The sequence below is a fragment of the Indicator indicator genome, chromosome 28 (assembly GCF_027791375.1).
Source record: "Indicator indicator isolate 239-I01 chromosome 28, UM_Iind_1.1, whole genome shotgun sequence".
In the NCBI taxonomy this organism is placed as follows: Eukaryota; Metazoa; Chordata; class Aves; order Piciformes; family Indicatoridae; genus Indicator; species Indicator indicator.
Window position 1 is genome coordinate 10,125 of NC_072037.1, and position 22,531 is coordinate 32,655.

General features: G+C 51.2%; 1 protein-coding gene across 1 annotated transcript; it reads right to left on the minus strand.

Moving 5' to 3' along the window:
* Positions 1 to 11,210: 11,210 nt before the first annotated feature.
* Positions 11,211 to 22,120, minus strand: LOC128976310 (dual specificity testis-specific protein kinase 1-like). The gene is made up of 8 exons (XM_054393500.1): positions 21,851 to 22,120; positions 18,143 to 18,264; positions 17,961 to 18,009; positions 17,079 to 17,228; positions 15,027 to 15,131; positions 14,419 to 14,562; positions 12,702 to 12,788; positions 11,211 to 11,312 (listed from the first exon to the last, which is right to left on the minus strand). Exons 1-8 carry the CDS (start codon positions 22,118 to 22,120, stop codon positions 11,211 to 11,213), a joined length of 1,029 nt encoding a protein of 342 aa, XP_054249475.1.
* Between the last annotated feature and the right edge of the window lie 411 nt (positions 22,121 to 22,531).

Sequence of the window (22,531 nt, forward strand, 5' to 3'; positions counted from 1 at the left end):
TAATAGAACAACAAAAAAATAGATGAAACAACAGGGATAACAACAACACTCCTGAGACAGCACATAAAGTGAGCAATGTGCAAAGCAGCTGTTCACTGCCCAGAGGATGTTCTCACTGGGATGTTATGGAAAACACCACTTGGGATTTATGGTCCCAGGCACCATGCTTGCAACAGTGACAGACGGGGCTTGCTCTGACTCCACCAGGAAAAATAGAACCACTAAGGTCATGATCCATACCAGTGCCAGGCCAGGACTCCCATCTCACCTCAACAGAAGGTTTCCACTCCTTCATCAGCTCTCACACCCGACCAGTGGGGGAGGAGGCTGGAAACAGACTTCAGATGTCCTAAAGGAATGTGTCCCCCAAACTGGCAGGACACCACCCAGTCCCTCTTGATTTCCATCACCTTTTCCAGAAGAAAAGCAGAATAGCCCCAGTCAATCTATGACTGATCCTGGCCACTGCTCATCCCAGGCCTTTTCCTCTGTGTCCTGAGAAGCTCATGGATTAGGTTTACAAGGGCCAACCCTGAAGCCTAGAAACCACAATATATCTGAAGCTTCTCCAGACATTTCCCTTGCTGCAAGTAATAACCAGTGAGGCTGAGGGAGTCACCATAGGAGTAGGGTAGGCCAGGTTAGGAGATGTGGGGAGGGGACCCAAGTTCTGCCATATGAGGGAGCCAGACACATGATGAGAGGCTGGAAGCATCTCTGATGGCTTGTTGGGGCACAGCTATCTGACAACAAAAGCTCATTCTCTGAGTTCCCATGCAGGTCACCCCACTGACCAGATCAAAGCTGCCTCCAGCAATGGTCCCCCTGCATTGTCTGGGACACGGGAAGGCCCAGCAGTCAAAACCACCCACAGATTACTGCCAGCCTCCAAGGGCTGTGTGAAGGCTCTTTCCATGGAGAAGCACAGCTCATTGGCCACAGATAATCATAGAATGGTAGGGGATGGAAGGGACCTCTGGAGGTCCACCCCCCACCAAAGAAGGTTCAACCAGGGCAAGTCACATGGGTACACGTCCAGGTGGTTTTTAAAAGTCTCCAGAGAAGGAGACTCCACAACCTCTCTGGGCAGTCTATTCCAGGGCTCCAGCACCCTCTCACCATGGAAATTTTTCCTCATGTTGAGGTGGAAACTCCTGGGTTCTAGTTTGTGTCCATTGCCCCTCATCCTCTCACTGGACACCACTGACAAGAGCCTGACTCCTTCTTCTTGACAGTCACCCTTCAGATACTTGTAAATATTGATTGGGTCTCCTCTCAGCCTTCTCTTCTCCAGGCTAAACAGCCCCACAGCTCTCAGCCTTCTCTTCTCCAGGCTAAACAGCCCCACAGCTCTCAGCCTCTCCTCACAGATGTTCCAGTTCCTTCAGCATCCTGCTGGACTCTCTCCAGCAGTTGCCTGTCTCTCTTGAACTGGGAAGCCCAGAACTGGACACAATAGCCCAGGTGTAGTCTCACCAGGGCAATGCAGAGTGGGAGGAGAACCTCCCTTGACTTGGTGGCCACAGTTCTTAATGCACCCCAGGACATCATTGGCATTCTTGGCTGCAAGGCCACATTGCTGTCCTATGGATAACTCCAAGGTCCAGGACTCCAAGGTCTTTCTCCATGGAACTGTTTTCCAGCAGCTCAACCCCTAACCTGTACTGGTGCCTGCAGTTGTTCCTCCCCCAGGTGAAGGAGTCCACACTTGCCCTTGTGGAACCTCATTATGCAGATACAAGAACCAAAGATTTCACCGCTGACTGACTTCAAGAAACTGGACTTCTTCCTACCTAATACTGATGGCTATCATGTGAGGAGCTCAGAAAATTGAGCTTCAGCACAGCTCTGTAATTTGTGTTTGGATGTAGCATAAAACCATAGAATTGTTTGGGCTGGAAGGCACCTTCAAAGCTCATTCAGTCCAAACCCCTGCAGTCAGCAGGGACATCCTCCACTAGATCAGGTTGCCCAGAGCCTTGTCCAGCCTCACCTTGAATATCTCCAGGGATGGGACCTCAACCACCACCCTGAACCACCTGTTCCAGTGTTGCAGCACCTTCATGGTGCAGAACTTGGTCCTAACATCCAATCTAAATCTGCTCCTCTCTAGTTTGAAGCCATTGCCCCTGGTCCTGTCACTGCAAGCCTTTGGGAACAGTCTTTCTGCAGCTTTCTTGTACCCCCCTTCAGCTACTGGAAGGTTGCTATTAGGTCTCCTTGGAGCCTTCTCTTCTCCAGGCTGAACACTCCCAGATCCTTCAGCCTGTCCCCACAGCAGAGCTGCTCCAACCCCCTGATCATCTTTGTGGCCTCCTCAGGACCCTCTCCATCAGGTCCACGTCTCTCTTGTGTTGAGGGCTCCAGAGCTGGACACAGCACTGCAGGTGAGGTCTCCCCAGAGCAGAGGGGCAGGATCCTCTCTCTCCATCTCTGGCCACACTGCTTTGGATGCAGACCAGGCTGCCCTTAGGGGCCAGTGCCCATTGGTGTCTCCTGTCCAGCTTCTCTCCCCCACCAGCATCCCCAAGTCCTTCTCTGCAGGGACCCTTGAGGTACACCACTGTCACTGCTCTCTGTTTGGACTTCAAGCCATTGAGCACCACCCTCTGGATGTGACCAGCCAGCCAATTGCTTACACACTGAACAAATCCACCCAGCAAATCTATAGCTCTCAACTTGGCTGGCAGGATGTTGTGGAAACAGTGTCAAAGGCCATGCAGCAGTCCAGATAGATCACATCCAGAGGTGGTCCCTTGTCCACTGACAGTCACTTTATCATAGAAAGCCATGAGGTTAGTCAGGCAGGACCTGCCCCTAGTAAAGCCATACTGGCTGTCTTGAATCACGTCCGTGTCCTCCATGTGCCGCAGTTTAGCATCTAGGAGGATCTGCTCCGGGATCTTCCCAGGCCAGGATCTTGCCAGGACTGCTCAAATATCATGGAGACTGGCCTGGCAACCACATCAGTTAATTCCCTCAGGACTTGTATATCTTCAGGTTCCTCAGCTGATCACATACTTTGTCTTCTCTTATAGTGGGAGGGACCATGTCACCCTGGTCTCCAACTTGTGGTCCATCAACATGAGAGCCATGAGGAGAGGGGTTGCCAGTGAAGACTGAGGCAAAAAAGTTGTTGAGAACCTCAGCCTTCTCCTGGTCCATTGTTCCTCGTTCCCCACTGTTGCTCATCAGGGGGCAGCGGGGGACAGGGAGGGGAAATGCTTTCTTCAACCCTCCTTTCTGGTTTCTGTACCTGTAGAAGCTTTTCTTGTTTTTCTTTACATCCCTTGCCAAGTTCAGTTCCAGCTGTATCTTGGCCTTCCTGACCTCATCCCTACAGAGCCGGGCAATGTCCCTATACTCTTCCCAAGATGCCTGTCCCTGCTTCCATTTCCTGTGTAGCCCTAACTTGCCCTTTAGTTTGACCAGCAGGTCTCATCTCAGCCATGGTAGTCTCCTGCCTTCCTTGCCCCATTTGTTACATTTGGAGATTGTGATCTTTTGTGCACTACAGAAAGCATCCTTAAGGATCTGCCAGCTCTGCTCTGCTCCCTTGTCCCTGAGGGCTATCTCCCATGGGGTCCTATTTACTAACTCCTTGAAGAGCTGGAATTTTGCTTTCCTAAAATTTAGAGTCCTAACTGTGCTTCTCATGGGCTTCATACTCCTTAGGACAGTGACCTGCACTAGCACATGGTTGCTGCAGCCCAGGCTGCCTTCGACTTCGGCATCCCTGATGACTTCCCTTGCATTTGTGACCAAGAGGCCCAACAACACAGCCCCTCAGGCAGGGTTGTTCATTTCTTGTCTTAAGAAGTTGTCATCTAGGCACTCTAGGAGCCTTCTGGATTGCCTGCAACCAGGTGTGCTGCTTTCCAACAGCTGTGGGGGTGGTTAAAATTCCCCAGCAGGATGAGAGCCTACGCTGGCCATGTCTCCTCGAGCTGGAGTAAGAAGGCTTCATCGATACACTCCAGTGATTGGGCAGCCTGGAGTAGACTCCTAGCACAAGGCTCCCCTTGTTGTCCTGAGCCCTAATACCTACAGGGTATTCAGGCTTTCAACCTGCTCATGGCTATTCCTTAGCAACAACTCTTCACTCTCTATCTACTTCTTTACACAAAGGGCAACATCTCCACCCCTTCTTCCTCTCCCGCCCCTTCTGAGCAGCTTGTAGCCATTGATAGCCACACTTCAGTCACAGGATTCATCTCACCAAGTTTCCATAATGGCCACCATGTCATAGCTTTCCTGTAGCACAGCAGCTTCCAGCTCCTCCTGTTTGCTGCCCATCCTGCATGCATTTGGGTGTAGAAGCTTCAGCTGGGCTGCTGGCCATGTGACTTTATTAGAGAGGTACCCCACTGCTCCTCCAAGGTGTTTCATGGGAGCTACCTTCCTGTCTCCTGTTGCTTCAGAGGCCCCTGCCTCACCTCTGTAAGACCTTGATTTGCTACAGTGTTCATAGCTTGCTTCAGGACAATAGCTTGAAGGCTGTTACTACCACCCCACCCTTCCCACCCTGGGTGTCTTCCTGCCCCTTGTCACAGACAGTTTTGAGACAGATGTCCTCCCTCTATCACCAGCAGACCCAGTGCCATATGAACTTCCCCACAATCAAAGAACCCAAAATTCCAACAGTGGCACCAGCCTCTGAGCCACACATTAGTCAGGTGTGGGTTCTTTCCTCTTTCAGTATTTTTCCCCACCACTTGAGGGATTGATGAAAACACCACCTGTGCACACAAGCCTTCAACCACTCACCCCAGTGCCTTGAAGTCTTTTATGATTGCCTTTAGGCCACCTCATCATTGCTAACCTCAATAACCAACAAAGGGCAATAATCAGAGGGCTGCACCAGACCAGGGAGATTCCTTTTAACATCTCTACCACAAGCCCCAAGGAGGCAACAGACTTCTTTATGGAGTTCTGTATATAAGGCCTTCAGAAGCAAGTCCACAATGACAAGGACCTGTGTTTTCTTCTTAACTGCAGATGTTTTGATGTTATACTTGCTTTGTCCTAGCCTCTGTGAATCATGCCAAATAGGCAAGCTATTGGAGCTGTCAGTGTTTGGCTCCCCCTGCAGAGCATTGTTCTTATTGAAATCAGGCTCACCCACAGCAGCGAATCTGTTTTTCAGGGGCACCTAGCAAGGTTCGGTGGCTACTGGGGTGCCACGCCTGGCAGGAATTTGTCTCCACTGATCTCTACATTCTAAGTCATCCCCTTCAGCAAGATGGCAAGGGGATGGGGAGCCCTCAGTGTCCTGATTTCTGGGTGGCTGTTGGCACTGTTTCAGGGAAGGTAGAGTCTGGCTCCACCAATCCAACTCCCTCTCAAACTCCCTAATAGTGCTCAACCTTTCAACCTCCTCTTTCAGGTCTGCCACAAGGCTGAGGAGGTCATTTGTCTGGTCACATCGAATGCAACTGTGCTCTCTGCAGTCAGTGCAGCAAGTGCAAGGCTCCAGTGCTCCCAGCAGCATGGGGCCTGGACACCTGCCTGTGTGTGTGGGCCTGGACTGCATTCTCAAATGGCATTTCTAAAATCCAGCAAAGACACAATGGAGGATACTGGAAAACAGGCAGCATGGCCAGGTCTGTGCCATCAGCACCTCCTGAGCAAGCAGCCAACAGAGGGAAGAGAGGCAGAGGAGGCAGCTACTGGCTAGACCCAGCAGAGGTGAGTCTGCTGTACCACCGAGACCCTCCACCATCACAGCTCCTTCAGTTCAGTGCCAAGGACCCCAAGACATGAAATTCAACCACTGACCTGAACTGTGTAAAGCTGGCATGGAGAAGCCAGGTCCTGCACTCCCAAGCACAGGGGCTTGTACCTGGAAAGCATCTCCACAGTTTTCATATGCTCACCTCTTCCTCCAGCTCTCACAGAAACACAGAATTACTGAGGCTGGAATAGACCTCTGACATCATGAGGTCGAACCTATAACCTAACACCACCACATCAACCAGAACAATTCACTAAGTGGCACATCTGACCTTTCCTTAAACACTTCCAGGGAGGGTGACTCCACCACCTCTGTGGGCAGTCCATTCATCACAGAATGTTAGGGGTTGGAAGGGACCTCTGGAGATCAAGTCCAACACCCCCCCCTGCCAGAGCAGGACCATAGAATCCAGAAAAGGACACACAGGAATGCATCCAGACAGGGCTGGAAAGTCTCCAGAGAAGGAGACTCCACGACCTCTCTGGGCAGCCTGTTCCAGGGCTCTCTGACCCTTACAGTGAAGAAGTTCCTCCTCATGTTGAGGTGGAACCTCCTGTGCTGTAGTTTACATCTATTGCCCCTTGTCCTATCACAGGGTGCAACTCAGCAGAGCCTGTCCCCTCCCTCTTGATCCCCAGCCCTCAGCTATTTATAAACATTTATTAAATCCCTTCTCAGTCTTCTCCAGACTAAATAGCACCGGGGCTCTCAGCCTCCCCTCATCAGGACGTGCTCCAGTCCCTTCAGCACCCTTGTAGCCCTCTGTTGGACTCTCTCCAGCAGATCCCTGTCCCTCCTGAACCACCTTTGATCTGCTGGACACACTCCTCTTAATGCACCCCAGGATCCCAGTTGCCCTCTTGGCCACAAGGGCACGTTGCTGTCCCATGCAGAACTTGTTATCCACCAGTACTCCCAGGTCCTTCTCCACAGGGCTGCTCTCCAGCAGATCACCTCCCAACCTGTACTGCTGCAGTTTATTCTTCCTTCCCACGTGCAGGACTCTCTGAGCCAGCTTGAATATATCAAAGTCATCCCTCCAGAAGTCCAAGGTAGAGGTTTTGTTGACGGCCCTCCTAACTTCACCACATATTGAAAATTCTGTCATATCATGGTTGCTGTGCCCCAGCTGACCTCTGACCACCATATCTTCCACCAGCTCTCCCCTGTTTGTAAACAGTAGGTCCAGCCAGGCACTACCCCAGTAGGCTCGCTTACTAGCTGCAACAGGAAGTTGTCATCCACACGTTCTAGAAACCTCCTGGACTGCCCCCTTTCTGCTGTCTTGTACTTCCAGAAGACATCTGTTAAATTGAAGTCCCCCACAAGAACAAGGTCTAGGGAACACGAGACATCTCCAAGTCATTGAAAGAATGTCTCATTGGTGTCTTTATCCTGGCCAGGTGGTCTGTAGCAGACACCCACCAGGATATCAGCCTCATTGGTCTTCCCCTTTAACCTTATCCATAGACATTCCACCTTGGTGTGTCTAACATTAATTCAAGGCAGTCAAAGCAGTCCTTAACATAGACTGCTACCCCTCCATTTCTCTTTCCTTGCTTATCCCCTCTAAAGAGCCTGTAGCCATCCACTGCGGCACTCCAACCACGCGACTCATCCCACCACGTTTCTACAATGGCAATTATGTCATGATTCCCTGGGTGTTTCTAATCCCTCCTGCTTATTCCCCATGAGCCATGCATTGGTATTTAAGCATTTCAGAGAGGGATTTAAGCCATTAGTTTTCACTCTTGTTATCTGTCCATTCCTGGCCACTTCCATGGTTACTATCCTATTAGTGAGCCCTGCATTTTTATTGTTGCGCATTCCACCATTATCCACCTCAAGTGGGACAGCAGATCAAAGGCCATCCTTAGGCTCTACTCTAGTGAGATTGATTTTATCCCCTTCCCTTTCAAAAAGCCCTGTCAGCTGCAAGGATTCTTTTCCCTCTTTGAGAAAGCTGTACTCCATCAGCCACCAGCAGACCAGGTGCCATATAAACTTCCCCATGGTCAAAGAACCCAAGATTCCAACAGTGGCACCAGTCTCTGAGCCACATGTTAATCACGTGTGGGTTCCACCCTTTTTCAGTATTTTTGCTTACCACTTGAGGGATCAATGAAAACACCATCTGTGAACCCAAGCCTTCACCCACTCGCCCCAGTGCCTTGAAGCCCTTCTTAATTACCTTTGGACTTCTCCCTGCAACCTCCTCATTACCAACCTGGATAACTAACAAAGGGTAATAATCAGAGGGCTGCACCATACCAAAGAGCTTCCTTTTAACACTTCTAACCCGAGCCCCAGGGAGGCAGCAGAATTCCCTGTGGCATGGGTCTGGTCAACAAACAGGCACCTCTGTTCTTCTGAGGCTGAGTGCTGCTGCCAATGCTGAGGCCACTGCCTGGCCTTCATGGGCTGAGCACCACTGCCAGTGCTAGGCCACTGCCTGGCCTTCATGGGCTGAGTGCCACTGCCAGTGCTAGGCCACTGCCTCACCTTCGCAGGCTGAGCATCACTGCCCATTTCACCATATTTACATCTCCCACGGTTTCCCCAGCAACATCCCCAGCCACATCACCTTCTCAGGCATAACATGAGAGATGCTGAATTGTGTCAGGTATCTCCTCTCTCTCTTGGGCTCCCTGTCTCTGGGAATCCCCTGTTCTCCTCTAAAAACCACCACATGGCCACAGAGCTTGCTGGTGCTGATGCTGATGCCTCACAGTTCACAGTCTGAGCCTCATCAGTGAGGAAAAACTCTTGGTCCATGGGATGCACCAGACAAATTCCCTTTTCTAGTCTAGATGGTACCTGCAGACAGCCTTAAGTCTCTTCTGCCCATCAGTCGGCACCAAAAGTCCTTCTAGCAAGGAATTGGTATTCTTCAGTCATGAGAGATCCAAGATGTGGCCACACCATGACAGTGGATGGGGCATACAGCAAGTGCAGAAGAAACACAGTTCTGATCTATCACAATTCTGATCCACCACAGCTTAGACCATGCTGGCTACTGCTGTCCTTGTGTGCTCTTTGCAGAAAATATCACATGCCCCCAGATCTGTTTAATCCTTGAGCAGCAAGCAGATAAACAAACCACAAGAACTCCTTTCCTACCACAGCATCACAAAGTGTGCCCAACTACAAGCCCTCCTACTGTTTCCCAGCCCCAGAACTCTGCAGGACCAGAGGCAGAAGTACAGCTGGAGGAAAGATCAGCCCCATCCACAGTGGGCAGCACCAAGCTTTGCTGGTCCTGTGAAGGACATGGACAGCCAGGAAGCAGCTCTGCAAGGAACTGCCCCTGGAACAAGACACTTTCACCCTGTAAGAGGCCATTTGAGGGATTAATACATTGAGGAATATTCCTTTAGTCTGCTCTAGTGCAGAGAGGGCAGAGGAAGAAGAGACTCCAGCTTGGCAGACCAGGCAGTGTGGGGAAGGCTGGGGAAAGGCTTTGTGAAAGCAATGCACGTAGCAGGGTCTGAGGTGGACAGCTGTCCTTCATCCATAACAGCTTTTGGAAGAGGGAATCCTTAGGAGGTCGCAATTAGCTCCTCAGGTCTATTACTTGGTAGAGAAAGTGTGAATTTCATCCAAGACATTACTGCGATGCTGGTGGTGTCCAGTTCTCACTGAAGACAAACACATGTAACAGTGCTGATATCACTGCACCGTCCATTTCACTCCACTGGTCTGAGGTCCTCAAATTGGTACAAAGTGGCTACAAAGTAGCCACTCTCCCTCCTCTAGGTTGAAAAGTTTCCCTTATTTCCAGTCTTCTCTCTCTCAAGGCTTTGTTTCACTGTCAGTACCAGCAATGAACATATTTGCTGGGCAGTTCGTTTGAGCAAGAGTTTTCCTGTGCAGTAAGTGAGTGTCTTGCAAAAGCACAACAGCACCACTAGGGAATGAGAAGCTGCAGATGCCATGGGAGATGTGGCTGAGCTGGTGACCCTGGTGCTGTTCAGTGTGCTTCATGCCAGCTCCCAATTCCTTATTATCCCTGGTGAAAATACATCATGGTCCTTGTGCAGGCACCAGGGCACAGAGACCTGGGGCTATCTGTGACACCCAATCCAGCTCCAAGAGCTTGAGATGATGTTACCAAGTAGGATCTATGAGGGATCCCACAGTCATCTATGTGGGAGAACAGCCTTCCAGCTTTTCGAGCTTTCAGGCAGTTGAAGGCCCACTGGGCTAAACACTGTACAAATACTTTTTAGTGGACAGGTGAATGGTTGCTGCTCCAGGAGCTTGCGGTCTACAAGAGCAGAGTCACAGCTCTACCACTGCACAGACATTACACCTATGTAAACCCACAAATATTCTGATCCCAAGAGAACACATTTTCAGATCAATGGTCCAGCAATCAGCTGATCTGGGGGCAAGGAATCAACTGCTCACCTCTTCCTCTGGCAGCCCATTTCTATCTATTCTTCTTTCCATCTCTGGTTTGGATCCACAGCCCCAGAATGCTCCTCTGGCCCACGGAAGAAAACAAAGTCCTTCCCTGGTTTCCTGAGCCTTGAGCCCACAAGTGTGCCCCACATTGTGGAGCAGGCAATGGGTGCTGGGCCAGGCAGAAAAATGGGTGAGATGTTGGATGATGCTGGGCTCAGTTTTCTGCTGTTCTGGTCTCACTAGCTTTTGACACTATGCTCATTGCTATGCTTGAAGCAGGAGGCGAAGGGGGTAGGCAGATCCCTCCATTTTTGAGCCCCTGTTGAGGGCAAGCAGGGAGAAATCCAGACCACCATGATGATGAGCCATGTGTCTGACAAAGCTCTTTTGAGAGCACACATCAGTCAGTCATTTGGTGTCTCAGTAAGGCACAGCCTCTCCATAACCCTGGCCAGTGCAGCTCAGCACTGTGGGTGGCCCTGGCTGACTCTCCACAACTTTGACAGGTGCCTCTGTGGCTGGATTCACCCTGAGCATGATGCCAGGAGACCCACACCTTAGAGAGCATGCTTGTTGCTGTATGGCTGGAACAGGATGGACAGGTGCTTTAAGGCTTTGAAACGTAAGGTGACTCTCAGGCTTCCCCAGCATCCCAAAGCCCCTCTCCCTCACAGTGCATACACCCCAGCCCCACAAGAGGTGATTCTCCAAGGCATGGGGAAGCAGGAGATGATGATGTTTCTCTTGGATATTTGGAAAGTTCGGGGGAACTCTCCGGGGTCATTTGCTTTTAACAAGCAAACAGACAAAGGCTGCTCAACGTCCTGATTACATCTTCTAAAAATCTTATCTAGGAGAAACTCTTGGCAAGTCCCTTCTTCAATTTTAACCTTGTTTTGCATCCAAGAAATTAGAGACCAAAGCTATGATTAAATAAACATCAGTGTATCACTTAGTTTTCCCTTCTCCTCCCTCCTTCTTCATTCCTGACACACAACCCCACCCCACCAGAGAGTTAATTTACAGTTTGGGTTGATCCTCTTGACAAGCCTCACTGGAGGCAGGCAGCTCAGTCTGAAAACTGATTGTCCCTCCTAGACTCCAGGCTCTCTGCGACATCCTCCAACTCATCCAGGATCTCAGAGAAAGATGGCCTCTTAAATGGTTCCACCTGGAATTAGAAGGGAAAGCTGAAGAGGACACCCTGGACAGGAGGTTAGTGCTCTGCAGCAGCTCTGGTAGCTCCATCAAGACTGGCCATTCATCCATCATTAGCACTACTCTGGGTCACTCACCTGCTGGTGGAGACTTCGGGCATCACCACTTGGTGATGCAGGCCCAGGCTGATGCAAACTAGCAGCTGTTGGGCAGGTGTTGGTGCAGTACAGCTTAGGCAAGGGCAGGAACATGCTGAACACCAGCCTGACACACCCCAGCGTGGGAACTGCTCAACCCAAAGCCTATGGTACAGGGGCAGGAAAACACTGCAGGGAGGTGTCAGCAGGGTCCCTCAGCTTTTTCATGACAGTCAGGATCCAGCTGTCTTATCTCCCTCATCCTCAGCTGGCTGCGATCTCTTAACCACCACCACCCCCCCCAGAGCCATTGGCTCGAAGTGAGGGATATGGCCCAGGGCATCCCCATCCCACACATGCATCATGGGAATGCCTGCCCTTTGTGCCTGACCCCTGGAGAGCTGCAGCAGAAACTCCCCAAATGTGCACTCCACACAAGGGCAGAGACAAACAGCCCCAAGAGCCATCTCTGGCAGAAGCTCATTATTGTATTGATCTGCATTAGGAAGCTGCCTGTCAGATGTGCAAGATCTGAGCACACGTAAATCTGAACCAGCTTCTGTCGCAAAGCACTGATTCAGGGCAAGCTATTCACGTTTCTTGGGACCTATGAAAGGGTTTATTTCCATTTGCTGCCCTGCACTTCTAGCAGTTAGGTGCACTGGATCACCCAGTTTCTTCATCCTCTGCCTGAAGGGAAAAACAAAGAGCACAAAGAGCAGTCCCTTTTGTTTTTCTCTTCCTTTCCTAGATTAACTTCAATCCTGGCTTTTTCTGCTTTGCCTCCTGAGGTGTTGGGCAGCACAGGGAGGCCTCTCAATTTCTGCCATTACCTTTTATGTTAAATCAAGAAAGGCTAGAGGACAATACTGTGATGACATCTGGAACACCAGGTTTCGTTACAGTGAGGCAGTGCCCACCAGATCATCAGCTGCTTGCCTCTGCCTGCAGCCTGGCTTAAGGAAGCACTGGACATCACCACCAACTTCCTTCCCTCTCTGAGGTTAACAGGCAAGGGAACAGGCAGGATCCTTGGAAGTTTTAGGCTGTAATACACAAACTGAACACTTCTCCTAGGGACAAGACTACACAGTGGGTGAAAGCACACTACTGACTCACTTCACAGTTCAAATGGCAGCACTGACAGCAGCAGGTTCAAGCTCTCCGTGGCTTACAACAGTTTTGGTCTCTGCCATATAAATGTGACACAAATTCAGTAAAACCAAAGGGAAAAAAAAAAAAAAAAAGCAAGGCAGAACTCTCACCCAACAGCAGCTAACAGCAAGGTCCATCACCTGCTTTGGGCATTCACCAATCATCCCCTGGAAGGCAGCAACATCCAATCCATAATCCTGTGAGGAAGGGGGCAGAGTACATGAAAAGACTTTAGCTACAAGGTCCTTTAAAGCTCTTCATCTTTCTCAAGGTGTTAAAGCACAAAACAGTCAATGTTTGAAGATTTAGAGTTTCTATCACAGGTACTTCATTGACAGCTGTGCAAAGATACCAAGGCAACATCAGCTCTGGCAAGGCTGCTCAGGTGGTAAACCATCCACAGAGCTGGGAGCCTGCAGCATCCTTCTGCTTGTGCTGTGCTGTCTCTGCTGTATCCTCCTGGAAAAGCACAGCCTAAAGGCAACCAGAGACACAGAAGGGGAAACCAGGAGAGGAAACAGCCCAGGTGCTGAGCAGTGGCTGCTGAGGATGGGAAGTGCAGATGATCTGGGCTTCCACCAGCACCTGAGAGCTGAATGGGTCCAGGTAGCTGTTTTCATAACCACATCTCTGTCCCTCCAGACATCAGAGTCTCTGACATGTAATTCTTCATCTTGTGAACACAGATAGGGGTCAGTTCCTATTCAGTCTCACAGAGACATGGAATAACCTCTGACCACTGCAGGTTCCTTGCATTGCTCCTTGGAGAGCAGCAATTTACTGTTTTCCTGATGGATTTGTCATCCCTGTTCAGGGTAAAATTTTCCTTCCCACTTGGTAGAAAGAAACTGTTGTAAGTGTTGAAACAAAAAAGCCCACTGCTTCCACGTGAGCTGTGCATCAGCTGCAGTGTATTTCAAAATAAACATTGGTGATGGAAGCTGTGTTTAGCCTGTTACTCAGTGGAGAAGTAGGAATCACACAGGACCACAGTGTGTTAGGGGTTGGAAGGGACCTCTGGAGATCATCCAGTCCAACCCCCCTGCCAGAGCAGGGTCACCCAGGGCAGCTCACACAGGAACACATCCAGGTGGGTTTTGAAAGTCTCCAGAGAAAGAGACTCCACAAGCTTTCTGGGCAGCCTGCTCCAGGCCTCCAGCACCCTCACAGGGACAAAGCTTTCCCTTCTGTTCCCATGACACCTCCTCTGCTCCAGCTTGCCCCCAGTGCCCCTTGGCCTGTTATTGGACATCCCTGAGCAGAGCCTGGCTCCAGCCCTGCACATCTTTATCAACAGAAATAAGGTCACCACTCAGGCTCCTCTGCTCCAAGTTCCAAGCCCCAGCTCCCTCAGCCTGTGCTCACAGGGAGATGTTCCACTGCCTGCAGCATCTTTGTGGCTCTGTGCTGGACTCTCTTAAGCAGTTCCCTGAGATCCTTCTTGAGGGGCCCAGAACTGGACACTATTCCAGATGTGGCATCACCAGAGCAGAGGAGAGGGGGAGGAGAATCTCGACCTACTAACCATACCTCTCGTAATCCACCCCAGGATGCCCTTGGCCTTCTTGCCAAAGCAAAATGAAGTTCTTGGAATTGAGGCCTTTAAACAGAAGTGCTTCATCTCAAATTGTTGATCCACAAAAGTTTTGAACATACAGATGCACTGAACTCTAGTATACTGAAAATGTTGAGATCAGACTTTCTCATAGAAAAAGCCCCAGAGAGAAACCCAACTGTGGACACACAAACCTGTCTACAGACCTGCCTAGAGCCACAGCTTGGTACCATGGAGAAAGCACCACTAGATGTGGCTGTAGGAATCATTACCTGAGTCCTGGGAAGTACTTCAGGGTCAGCTGGGATCCTGCCCAGGATTTCACACAGGACAATGCCAAAGGAGAACACGTCCACCTGCAGGAAAGGTGGGAGAGCAGGAGGTGAGACAGGGGATGCACAGGAGCAACGCATGAGCTTCAAAAAAGCCTATGGGAGATGGAGGCAGCAATTCCCTAACCTTGTTCTGGGCTCCTGAATCCATGCAGAAACATCACAAGCCCACCTGGAGGCCAGCCTCAAGTTCAGGAAGTCCGGCCCTGTGCTCTTATTCAGTCTGTCTGGTGCTTCTACAACAGCTCTGCCAACCTCCCCAAACTCTGTAAGGATCTCATCAAGCACCCTCCTCAGAGGGGCTTCGCTGTGTTTGTGCACAGCACCAACTCTCTTCCGTAAAAGTAGAGCTTAACCAGGCCATGGGAAGAAATTCCAAGTTCCTAAGCAGAGCAACAGTCTAGGTAGCAAAGCAAGGTTTCGCCCAAAAGGAGGGAAGGGCTTTTCTGTCTTTGGGAGATGTCACCAGCAAGCAGAGGAGACATCTCCCACGCTCACCTGGGAGCTCTAAGGATGAGCAGGGAGCAGGGCAGCAGTGCCAGCCATACCTTCCTCTCCCCATCCTTCACAGGCAGCTCCACCACCTCCCTGGCCAGCCCAAAGTCAGTCACCAAGGCCTCATGGCCCCGTGGCATCACTCGAATGAGGCAATTCTGAAAGGAGTCCACAGGGGACAGCATGAGACCCCCAGCATGTAAGGGCCTGCACACTTCACCAGGCAGCACCCTGATGGCCCTCAGCCCCAGCTGGCCAGTACAGGCTTTCCCCTAGCCAGGGGCCTGCACCCTGGCAGCACACATGGGACATGCAGGGCAGATGAGGGATGCGCCAATCGCATCTGAAGCCAGGGAAAGTCCTCTGAAGACGATGAGCAGTGAACATGACGCTATAACCCACAACCTTCCATCTGAAAGGGGCCTTGACACGGGCACCTTGACCTTGCCCATGGTTCAGCCAGAGGCAGGCAGGATCACAGCCATAGCCATCACTGCTCACAGCCACGTCACCAACAGGGCTTTCTGCAGGAATTCCTACAAAATTATCCTAGGGTTTCCCAAATCCAAGCTGTTTCAGCCCATTCAGCAGCCCAGGATTTCCTCCTTGGCACCTGCTCCCAGGAAACCAGCAGAAGTCTTCTCCAGATAGCTCTCACTAACAACTAGATCTCAAGTGAGCACATCCACACTTCTCCCCTCAACTTTCAGCCAACATCACTGCACATTTCCTAGGTTGCCCTGGGAAAGGATGAACCTCTGCCAGCACTGAAGAGCTGCAGGGAGATGGAACTGACAGGCAGAGATCTCTGGCACTTTCCAAAAGCAGGTCTGGAAAGCTCCTGAGCTCAGTCACCACCCAATAGGAAATGACTTTGAGCACAGGAGAACAACCCCTGTGGGCAGAGTAAGCCAGGCTCTTGGTCTGCTCTTGCCTGGTGTTTGCAGTGGTCAGTAACTGAGCCAGACACACAGCCTGGATTACAAAGGTGAGCTTCATTCCTCTGCTGGTGTCTCTCAAGACTACACCACTTTACTGGCTTCCTGACTGCCAACCTCCAGCAACATTTCAAGTTTCTCTTAGCAGGCTCATAGAGCACCAAAGAAAGTGGATGCAAGAGACACACCACTGCCTGTGCAGGACCAGCTGGGACTTGCAGGCTCCATTTCCATAGGTCACCAAGCCAGCCTCTAGTGTCAGCTGGCACAGATAAGGTCAGGCCAGTGGCCAGTCCCTCAGCCCATGTTCCCTGTGGCACCATGGACACACTGAAGATCCACCTGAGATTTGAATGGTTTTGTTTAAGAGAGACCAGCAAGGCACCACTCCACCATGCCACATCACTGGAAGGGGAAGAGCCAAAGCAAAGCCTGTCACCAGGGACAGACCTGGGAATGGCTAAGCCTCAGACTGTTCCTGCTCCCATCATCAGCATAAACCAAGACAGGAGAGCAGCTTCCCAGCCAGAGGGCTACTACAGCAGGAACGTGATGTGCTTCTGCATTACACCCAGAGCACCTCTCCAGATGCCAGTCTTCACAACTGGCATGCTGCCAGGATGTGAAACCTGTGGAGGTGACTATCCTAAAATTGGTGACCTGGACTCTATGCCTCAGGGAAGAACAAATTCCCTGTGCTTGACTGAGGTGGCATCTCCTGAGCTCTGTGGGTGCTCCGCACACAGACAGGGACCACCTCACTTGGCACTTGCTCCCAGAGCCCATACCCAGCTGCTGTTAGCAACAGCTTCCTACTTGCTGTGAGCAGGAAAGGAAACCTCTAAACCTGGCAGAGCTTCCCTTGCAAGTGCAGGCACTTGTGCACTGCTGCACACCCTTCTGTCTGCTTTCTTTTCTGATGGCAATAGCAGGAGGTGCAAAATGGTTTTATTTGTGTCTGGAGCTCCTGCTTGGCAAGTGATGAACACAAAGCAATGACAGGTTTGATCAAGAAAGCTTCCTCACTTGCCAGAGGCATCAGCATGAAGCAGAGGACCAAAAGGAGGTCTGAGGCCTCCTGGTTACAGCCCTAGAGGGTCCCTAACCGTCCCCTAACAGAGTTTTTGTTAGCAGTGCAGGAGTGATGTCCCCTTTCCAGCTGCATACCTTAGAGTTGAGGTCGCGGTGGTAGATGTTCTTGGAATGCAGGTAGATCATGCCTCTGGTGATGTCAGAAGCTAAGTCCACTTTTTCCTTCCACATCAAAGCAATGTCTTTGCTGGCCAGGAGCTCCTCCAGGCAACCTCCATTCACATACTGTGAACAGAGACAAAAAGCAGGTGGGGGTGTGACCAGCCATGTCCTGATCACAGGAGCCATCCTGGAGTTTCCTGCATGCTGAACCCTCCCTTGCCAACCCAGGAGCCTCTCCTTCAGGGTGGAGATTGGAAATGTCATGGCAGAAAGGGGTCCCTGTGAGTGGCAGTGCAAATACCCCTTGTGGCACAGCAAGCCACAAGTCCCCGGGCCCCAGTGCAGAGACAGCTGTACCAGCCAGCCATGGTCCTCACTCACAGGCAGTTAGAGGCAAAAAGCCTGGCAAGGGCTCAGTGAGGGCTTTTTGCTACTAGCAGCACAGAAACAAGGTGAGAAGTCCCCAGGGCCAGCCCAGGCTTTCACATTAGACCACACCACCATTACAGGGCCACCCTGGAGGTCCTGCCACTCTGCTCTTCTTGCTGCTTGTGACCTCCATCTCTAGCTCCTCTTCTCCCCTCCAGACAGCCCCTTCTGGCCTTTTGGTGGTACTAAGTCAACATGAAACATATTTTAGCTCTCCTGCCTGAACCTCGTAGCTCTGAGACCTGCTGTGGGGCAGAAAGGACCAAAAGCCCCTGAAAGGCAGCTTTGCTAGTCCAGAGCCATTCACAGACACAGGAGTCAGAGAGGCAGAAGTTTGTGTCACAGGATGTATCTGCCACCCATCCTGCCAAAGAGCCACAGAGCCTCTGCCTGCCCACAGCACACTTATAAGCAAGAAGCCTTTACCTCCAGAAGGGGGTACAGCTTGTCATCTTTCACACATATCCCAAGGTACCTGAGCAGAACAACACACACAGACAAGACATTGAGGTTCAGCTCAATCCCCCATGGCAGAACTGCCTCAGAGACACTAAGCCAGCTCCAGCCTCTGTCAGTGTCCACTGCTCATAGCTGGAGGATGTGCCCACCTGACAATGTTGGGGTGGGACAGCTTCTGCAGCAGGCTGATCTCACGCACAATCACCTCCTGGTCCACATCATTCTTGTAGATCTTCACCACCATCACTTTACAAGCAGAAGCCTGGGTCACCTGGAGCAGGACATCTCTTAGGTTGCGGAGGTGTGCCAGGCCCTCTGGACAGCAGCATCCCTTCCCAGGAGGAAATCTGCTGCCCCCTTGGTGAGACCAGGGCTGGGCAGTACTGAATGCAGGAGTTTCATGCAGGCTGCAGGACACACAGTGGTCCTGTGGCTCTCAGCCATGGCAGGACCATCCAGGGCCCCTGTTACGTTGGGGATCCAAACAGCAATTTTCATGTCACATCACAGAGCACTGTGGTACCTGTTTTAAGGTGGCTCATGTCTCAGATGTGGCTCACATTCATGTCCTGACAGCTCCCCTCAGGGCTAGTAGAAAACCACATGTTCAGCTTTCTCTCATGTTGAGGTTTATGGAGTTTTCTTTGGTTTGTGTAAGAGAAAAAAAATAGTCTAAACACACCATGAGCTGGCTTGAGAGCAGCACTCTGAGATCCAAAGTGTCACCCACTGCTCTATGTGATGGATAGGGTTACTAGACCAGGTGAGGAGAACAAAGAGCTGCATGTAAGACTTAACTGGGTTAGAAGGAGAGAAAGGCTCTGTACCATCAGGGTCACAAAAGCAACTGTCTTGGGAGCAACAGGAATTGCTGCTCCCTTTCTGAAGGAAAGCAACCTGACAGTCAATGTCATCACTGAAATAACTTTGCAGGCTCTAAGGAAGCCAGGACTCTGACACCTTCACCTGATGGTACTTCATCACCACAGCCTGTGGGTCACTGATCAGCTGCAACTGATCATCAACTGTAATTACACAGATGTAAAGGTAAGAGATGCTAGCAGTCATCTTTGCACAAAGACTGTGAGTGCTCTCATGCCCAGGACAGCACATGAAGCAGCTGGAATATGAAAGGCTTTCAGGAGAGCTAATCCTGAGTTTCAGTGAGACCTACTAGCTCTGCATAAACTCTGACAGTCACTGAGCTTCCAGCTGAGGTTGTATGTCCCAGTTGGACACCAGCAGAGTTCACTGTCTGGGCCAGTGGAGTTGTTCAGCACTGGAGGGCTTCCTGTCCACAGCCTGGTCTGGAGAAGAAATGACTGAAAAGCAAGGATATACCTATACACCAAAAACAGGTAGTATGAGAGATGGGCAAAGGTAACAGGCCCAGAAGGCCTCTTCTAAAACCACAGGCCCTAAGACTTTGGTCTGGCCAACCTGGAGCAGCTCTTGGGTCACTCTGAGTCATGCAAACTGTCTAGTTTCATCCTAGATTGATGTGAGAACTTGGGAAGGACAGAGGGGCCTCCAAGGTGTTCTCACTTTATGCTAAAAAGTGATGAAAGATAACGATCTGGTGTCAGCCTTGAGTGCAGAGAAAGAGGTGAAAACCTGGCACTGGCAAGATGCAGAAAGCCAGGGAGTGAGACTCTGCTTCCTAATGTGGGTGAAGCTTTTTGAAGATGAACAGGTAAAGAGGTTGGTCAGAGGCTCACTTAATGCCTTAAAGCAGCCTCAGAAAAAGAAGTAATGAAGTGTTTCTCTTCTGCTTTTGAGCACCTCAGAACTCTGTCAATGAAAGTAGCTTTATGCTTTCCCTGAAAGAAACCCACACTTGAACAGCTGCTCAGAGTACATGAGAACACCAAGGCAAAGAAAGAGGGGAAGTAACCTTCTGTCTAGGTCATGCAATACATAAACCCACAGAGTAGAGGGCTCCTTCCTTAGCCAACCCACATAATAGCAGCTCCTGGGTATGTGCTTGAAGGAAGGACAAAGGATGGCAAAAGCATAGGCAGACAGCACAGCACTTTGGGGAGTCTCTGTTTTTGCTGTGGGAAGCTCTGAAAGACAGTGTCTGCTGGCAAGGGGTTCAAAGGACCATCCCCAGTGATGATCCACAGCAGGAGTGCTTCTGGCTGACTGACGAGTCAGAGCAGTTGGTTACAGTCATGCTCAAGTTCCCAGACAAATGCCAAGTCTCCACAAAGGGCTGTCCCTGACCCAAGTCCTTCTCCACTGGCTTCTCTTTGACCCACTGCATTCCACTCCAAAATTACATATTTTTCACATTTCTTTTTCTGTTTCTCCTTCAAGAAAGATTCTCCATTCAAGATCTGCTTCCAGCCTGCCTACTGCTGAAATTTCATTCTCTGACAGGACAGGAGGAAAATGTCATGCAGGAGGAAACAGCAACTGTTATTGTGAAAATCTGCTAGAGGCAAGAAGAGAGAGCAATGGGAACAGCACTGTGGACGTGGGGAAACAGCTGCTAGAGTGAGGCTGTGGTGGGCAGAGGGATTTGTCACCTATTGCTTCATTCCGCAGGGAGCTGCCACAGACCTTTGTCTGGAGATCCCCTTTGAACAGCTTTATTGCACTGCCCCTGGACATAACCACCCAAAAGCTTTATCACCAAGTCCAGGTGCAGTAGAGGAGATGGAGCCTTAAGAAGCAGCTGTGGTTATCTATCCAGCTTGCATATTTTCTGCAATTCCATGGCCAGATCCTGCCAGCCTGGCTCCATTAGTTTCAACTGGACACATGGGCTTACATCAGCCAGGGATCTCGCCCAGAATATGCCACAGCACTCCTCTGGCAGAACCATCTCATGCTGGCCCAGAAGAAACATGTGCTCATGGTATCTATCATGGGGCTGGTCAAGCTAAAGAGCTGAAGCCATTTGTACAGTCAGGCCCAATTTGTTTCCACTGGATCTGTGTCACATCCCAACAACCAAGACCCATGTCAGCAGCCCCAGTCTCGAGGGCTGCTAGGAGGAGAGACAAGCTGGGCAAATCTGGCTACACTGCAGAACAATGTGGCATCTGCTCCAAGAGGGGAAGGCTGAGTCTCATTGGCAACCATGAAGCACCTCCTTTGGCTGTGTGTTTGTGCAGCAGTGACAACTGAGGGCTGCAGAAGCCCACCCACTCCCCCAGACAAGCAGCACAAAGGGGAGCAAAGCTAGCAGCACCCCAAATCCTGTGCTTGCTCTCAGCTGGTTAAACAAACTCCCACACCAGTGGAGCCTGGTGTAGGGAATGACACACAACAGCCCCAGTGAGAGCAGTGGGTTTGCTTCAGTGCCACAGCAACTGCAGAGAGCCAAGGGTCTCCTGGCACGAAGAGAGCAGAGGCAGAAGTGGATGCAGCCTGTCCCATCCTACCCCTACCCCAGCACCTGCTGGAGTACCCCTGCTCCTCCCCAGCACCACTGTAACACAAGGGAACAGCTGGAGAGGGATGACAGTGCTGGCACCTCCACAGGGTGTGGGTGGCAGGTATTTTACATTCCTTTTCTCTGTAGATTTTGCTACAGTTTTGATGACAAAACCTGCAGAGAACATCCTCAGCTCATCCAGTTCAGCCCCCTGACACACATGGATAGGTCACAGACTCAGTGAGCACTGACTGGTTGTCCTCCCACCTCCCTTTTCACCACAGATGGGGAGATGTGCACCACAGGTGATGTGCTAAGTGCACAGAGGAGAGCATCCTGTCCTCCCTCACCCCATCCAACCCACCAGAGTGAGCTGGATGGGATGAGAACAAGGACAGATTCCTCATCTACAGTCTCAGCAGCTGCTTGGCTTCTCCCACACAGGTCCCGGGCTGCCTGCGAGTCACTTTACCTTGTAGACCGTGGAGAAGAAGCCGCTGGCGATCAGCTCTGCGCTGAAGCTCTCCCAGAACTCCAGGCGGAGCACGGCACTGCGGCCGCTGGCGATCAGCTCTGCGCTGAAGCTCTCCCAGAACTCCAGGCGGCGCACGGCACTGCGGCCGCTGGCGATCAGCTCTGCGCTGAAGCTCTCCCAGAACTCCAGGCGGCAGAAGGGGTGGGCTGGCTCCGCGCACTGCTGAGGGCAGCGCAGTTCCGGGGCCACCAGCCTTGCCTCGCACATCCCGGCAGCAGAGCTACAACACAGATCAGAACACAGCGAGTCAACAGCAGCATCTGGGCATCACACAGATACCTGCACTAGAGACTAGGACTGGACAAATCCTAATGAGCAGAAGGAGAGTGCTGAGGTGCCGAGATCACAGAATGATAGAAAACATCCAAGCTCATCCAGTCTAACCCTTGACCCAGCACTGAAGGCTCAACACTAAACCATGACCCCCAGCACCAGGTCCACAGCTACTTGAACACCCCCAGGGATGGTGACTCCAGCACTGCCCTGGGCAGCCTGTTCCAATGTCTGAGAACCCTTCCAGGGCAGAAGTATTTCCTCAGATCCAGCCTGAGCCTCCCCTGGTGCAGCTTGGAACCATTTCCTCTGCTCCTGTCCAAGGAGCAGGCTGCCTCCTCCTCA

Excerpts from the sequence above, each read along its gene's own strand:
- LOC128976310 (XM_054393500.1), bottom strand. The coding sequence starts at position 22,120 with ATGTGCGAGGCAAGGCTGGTGGCCCCGGAACTGCGCTGCCCTCAGCAG. Across the intron at positions 17,229-17,960 it reads AGCTGTACCCCCTTCTGGAG|TATGTGAATGGAGGTTGCCT; the intron begins GTAAAGGCTTCT and ends CTCTGTTCACAG. Across the intron at positions 11,313-12,701 it reads TTGCTGTTAGCTGCTGTTGG|GTGGAACCATTTAAGAGGCC; the intron begins GTGAGAGTTCTG and ends TTCTAATTCCAG.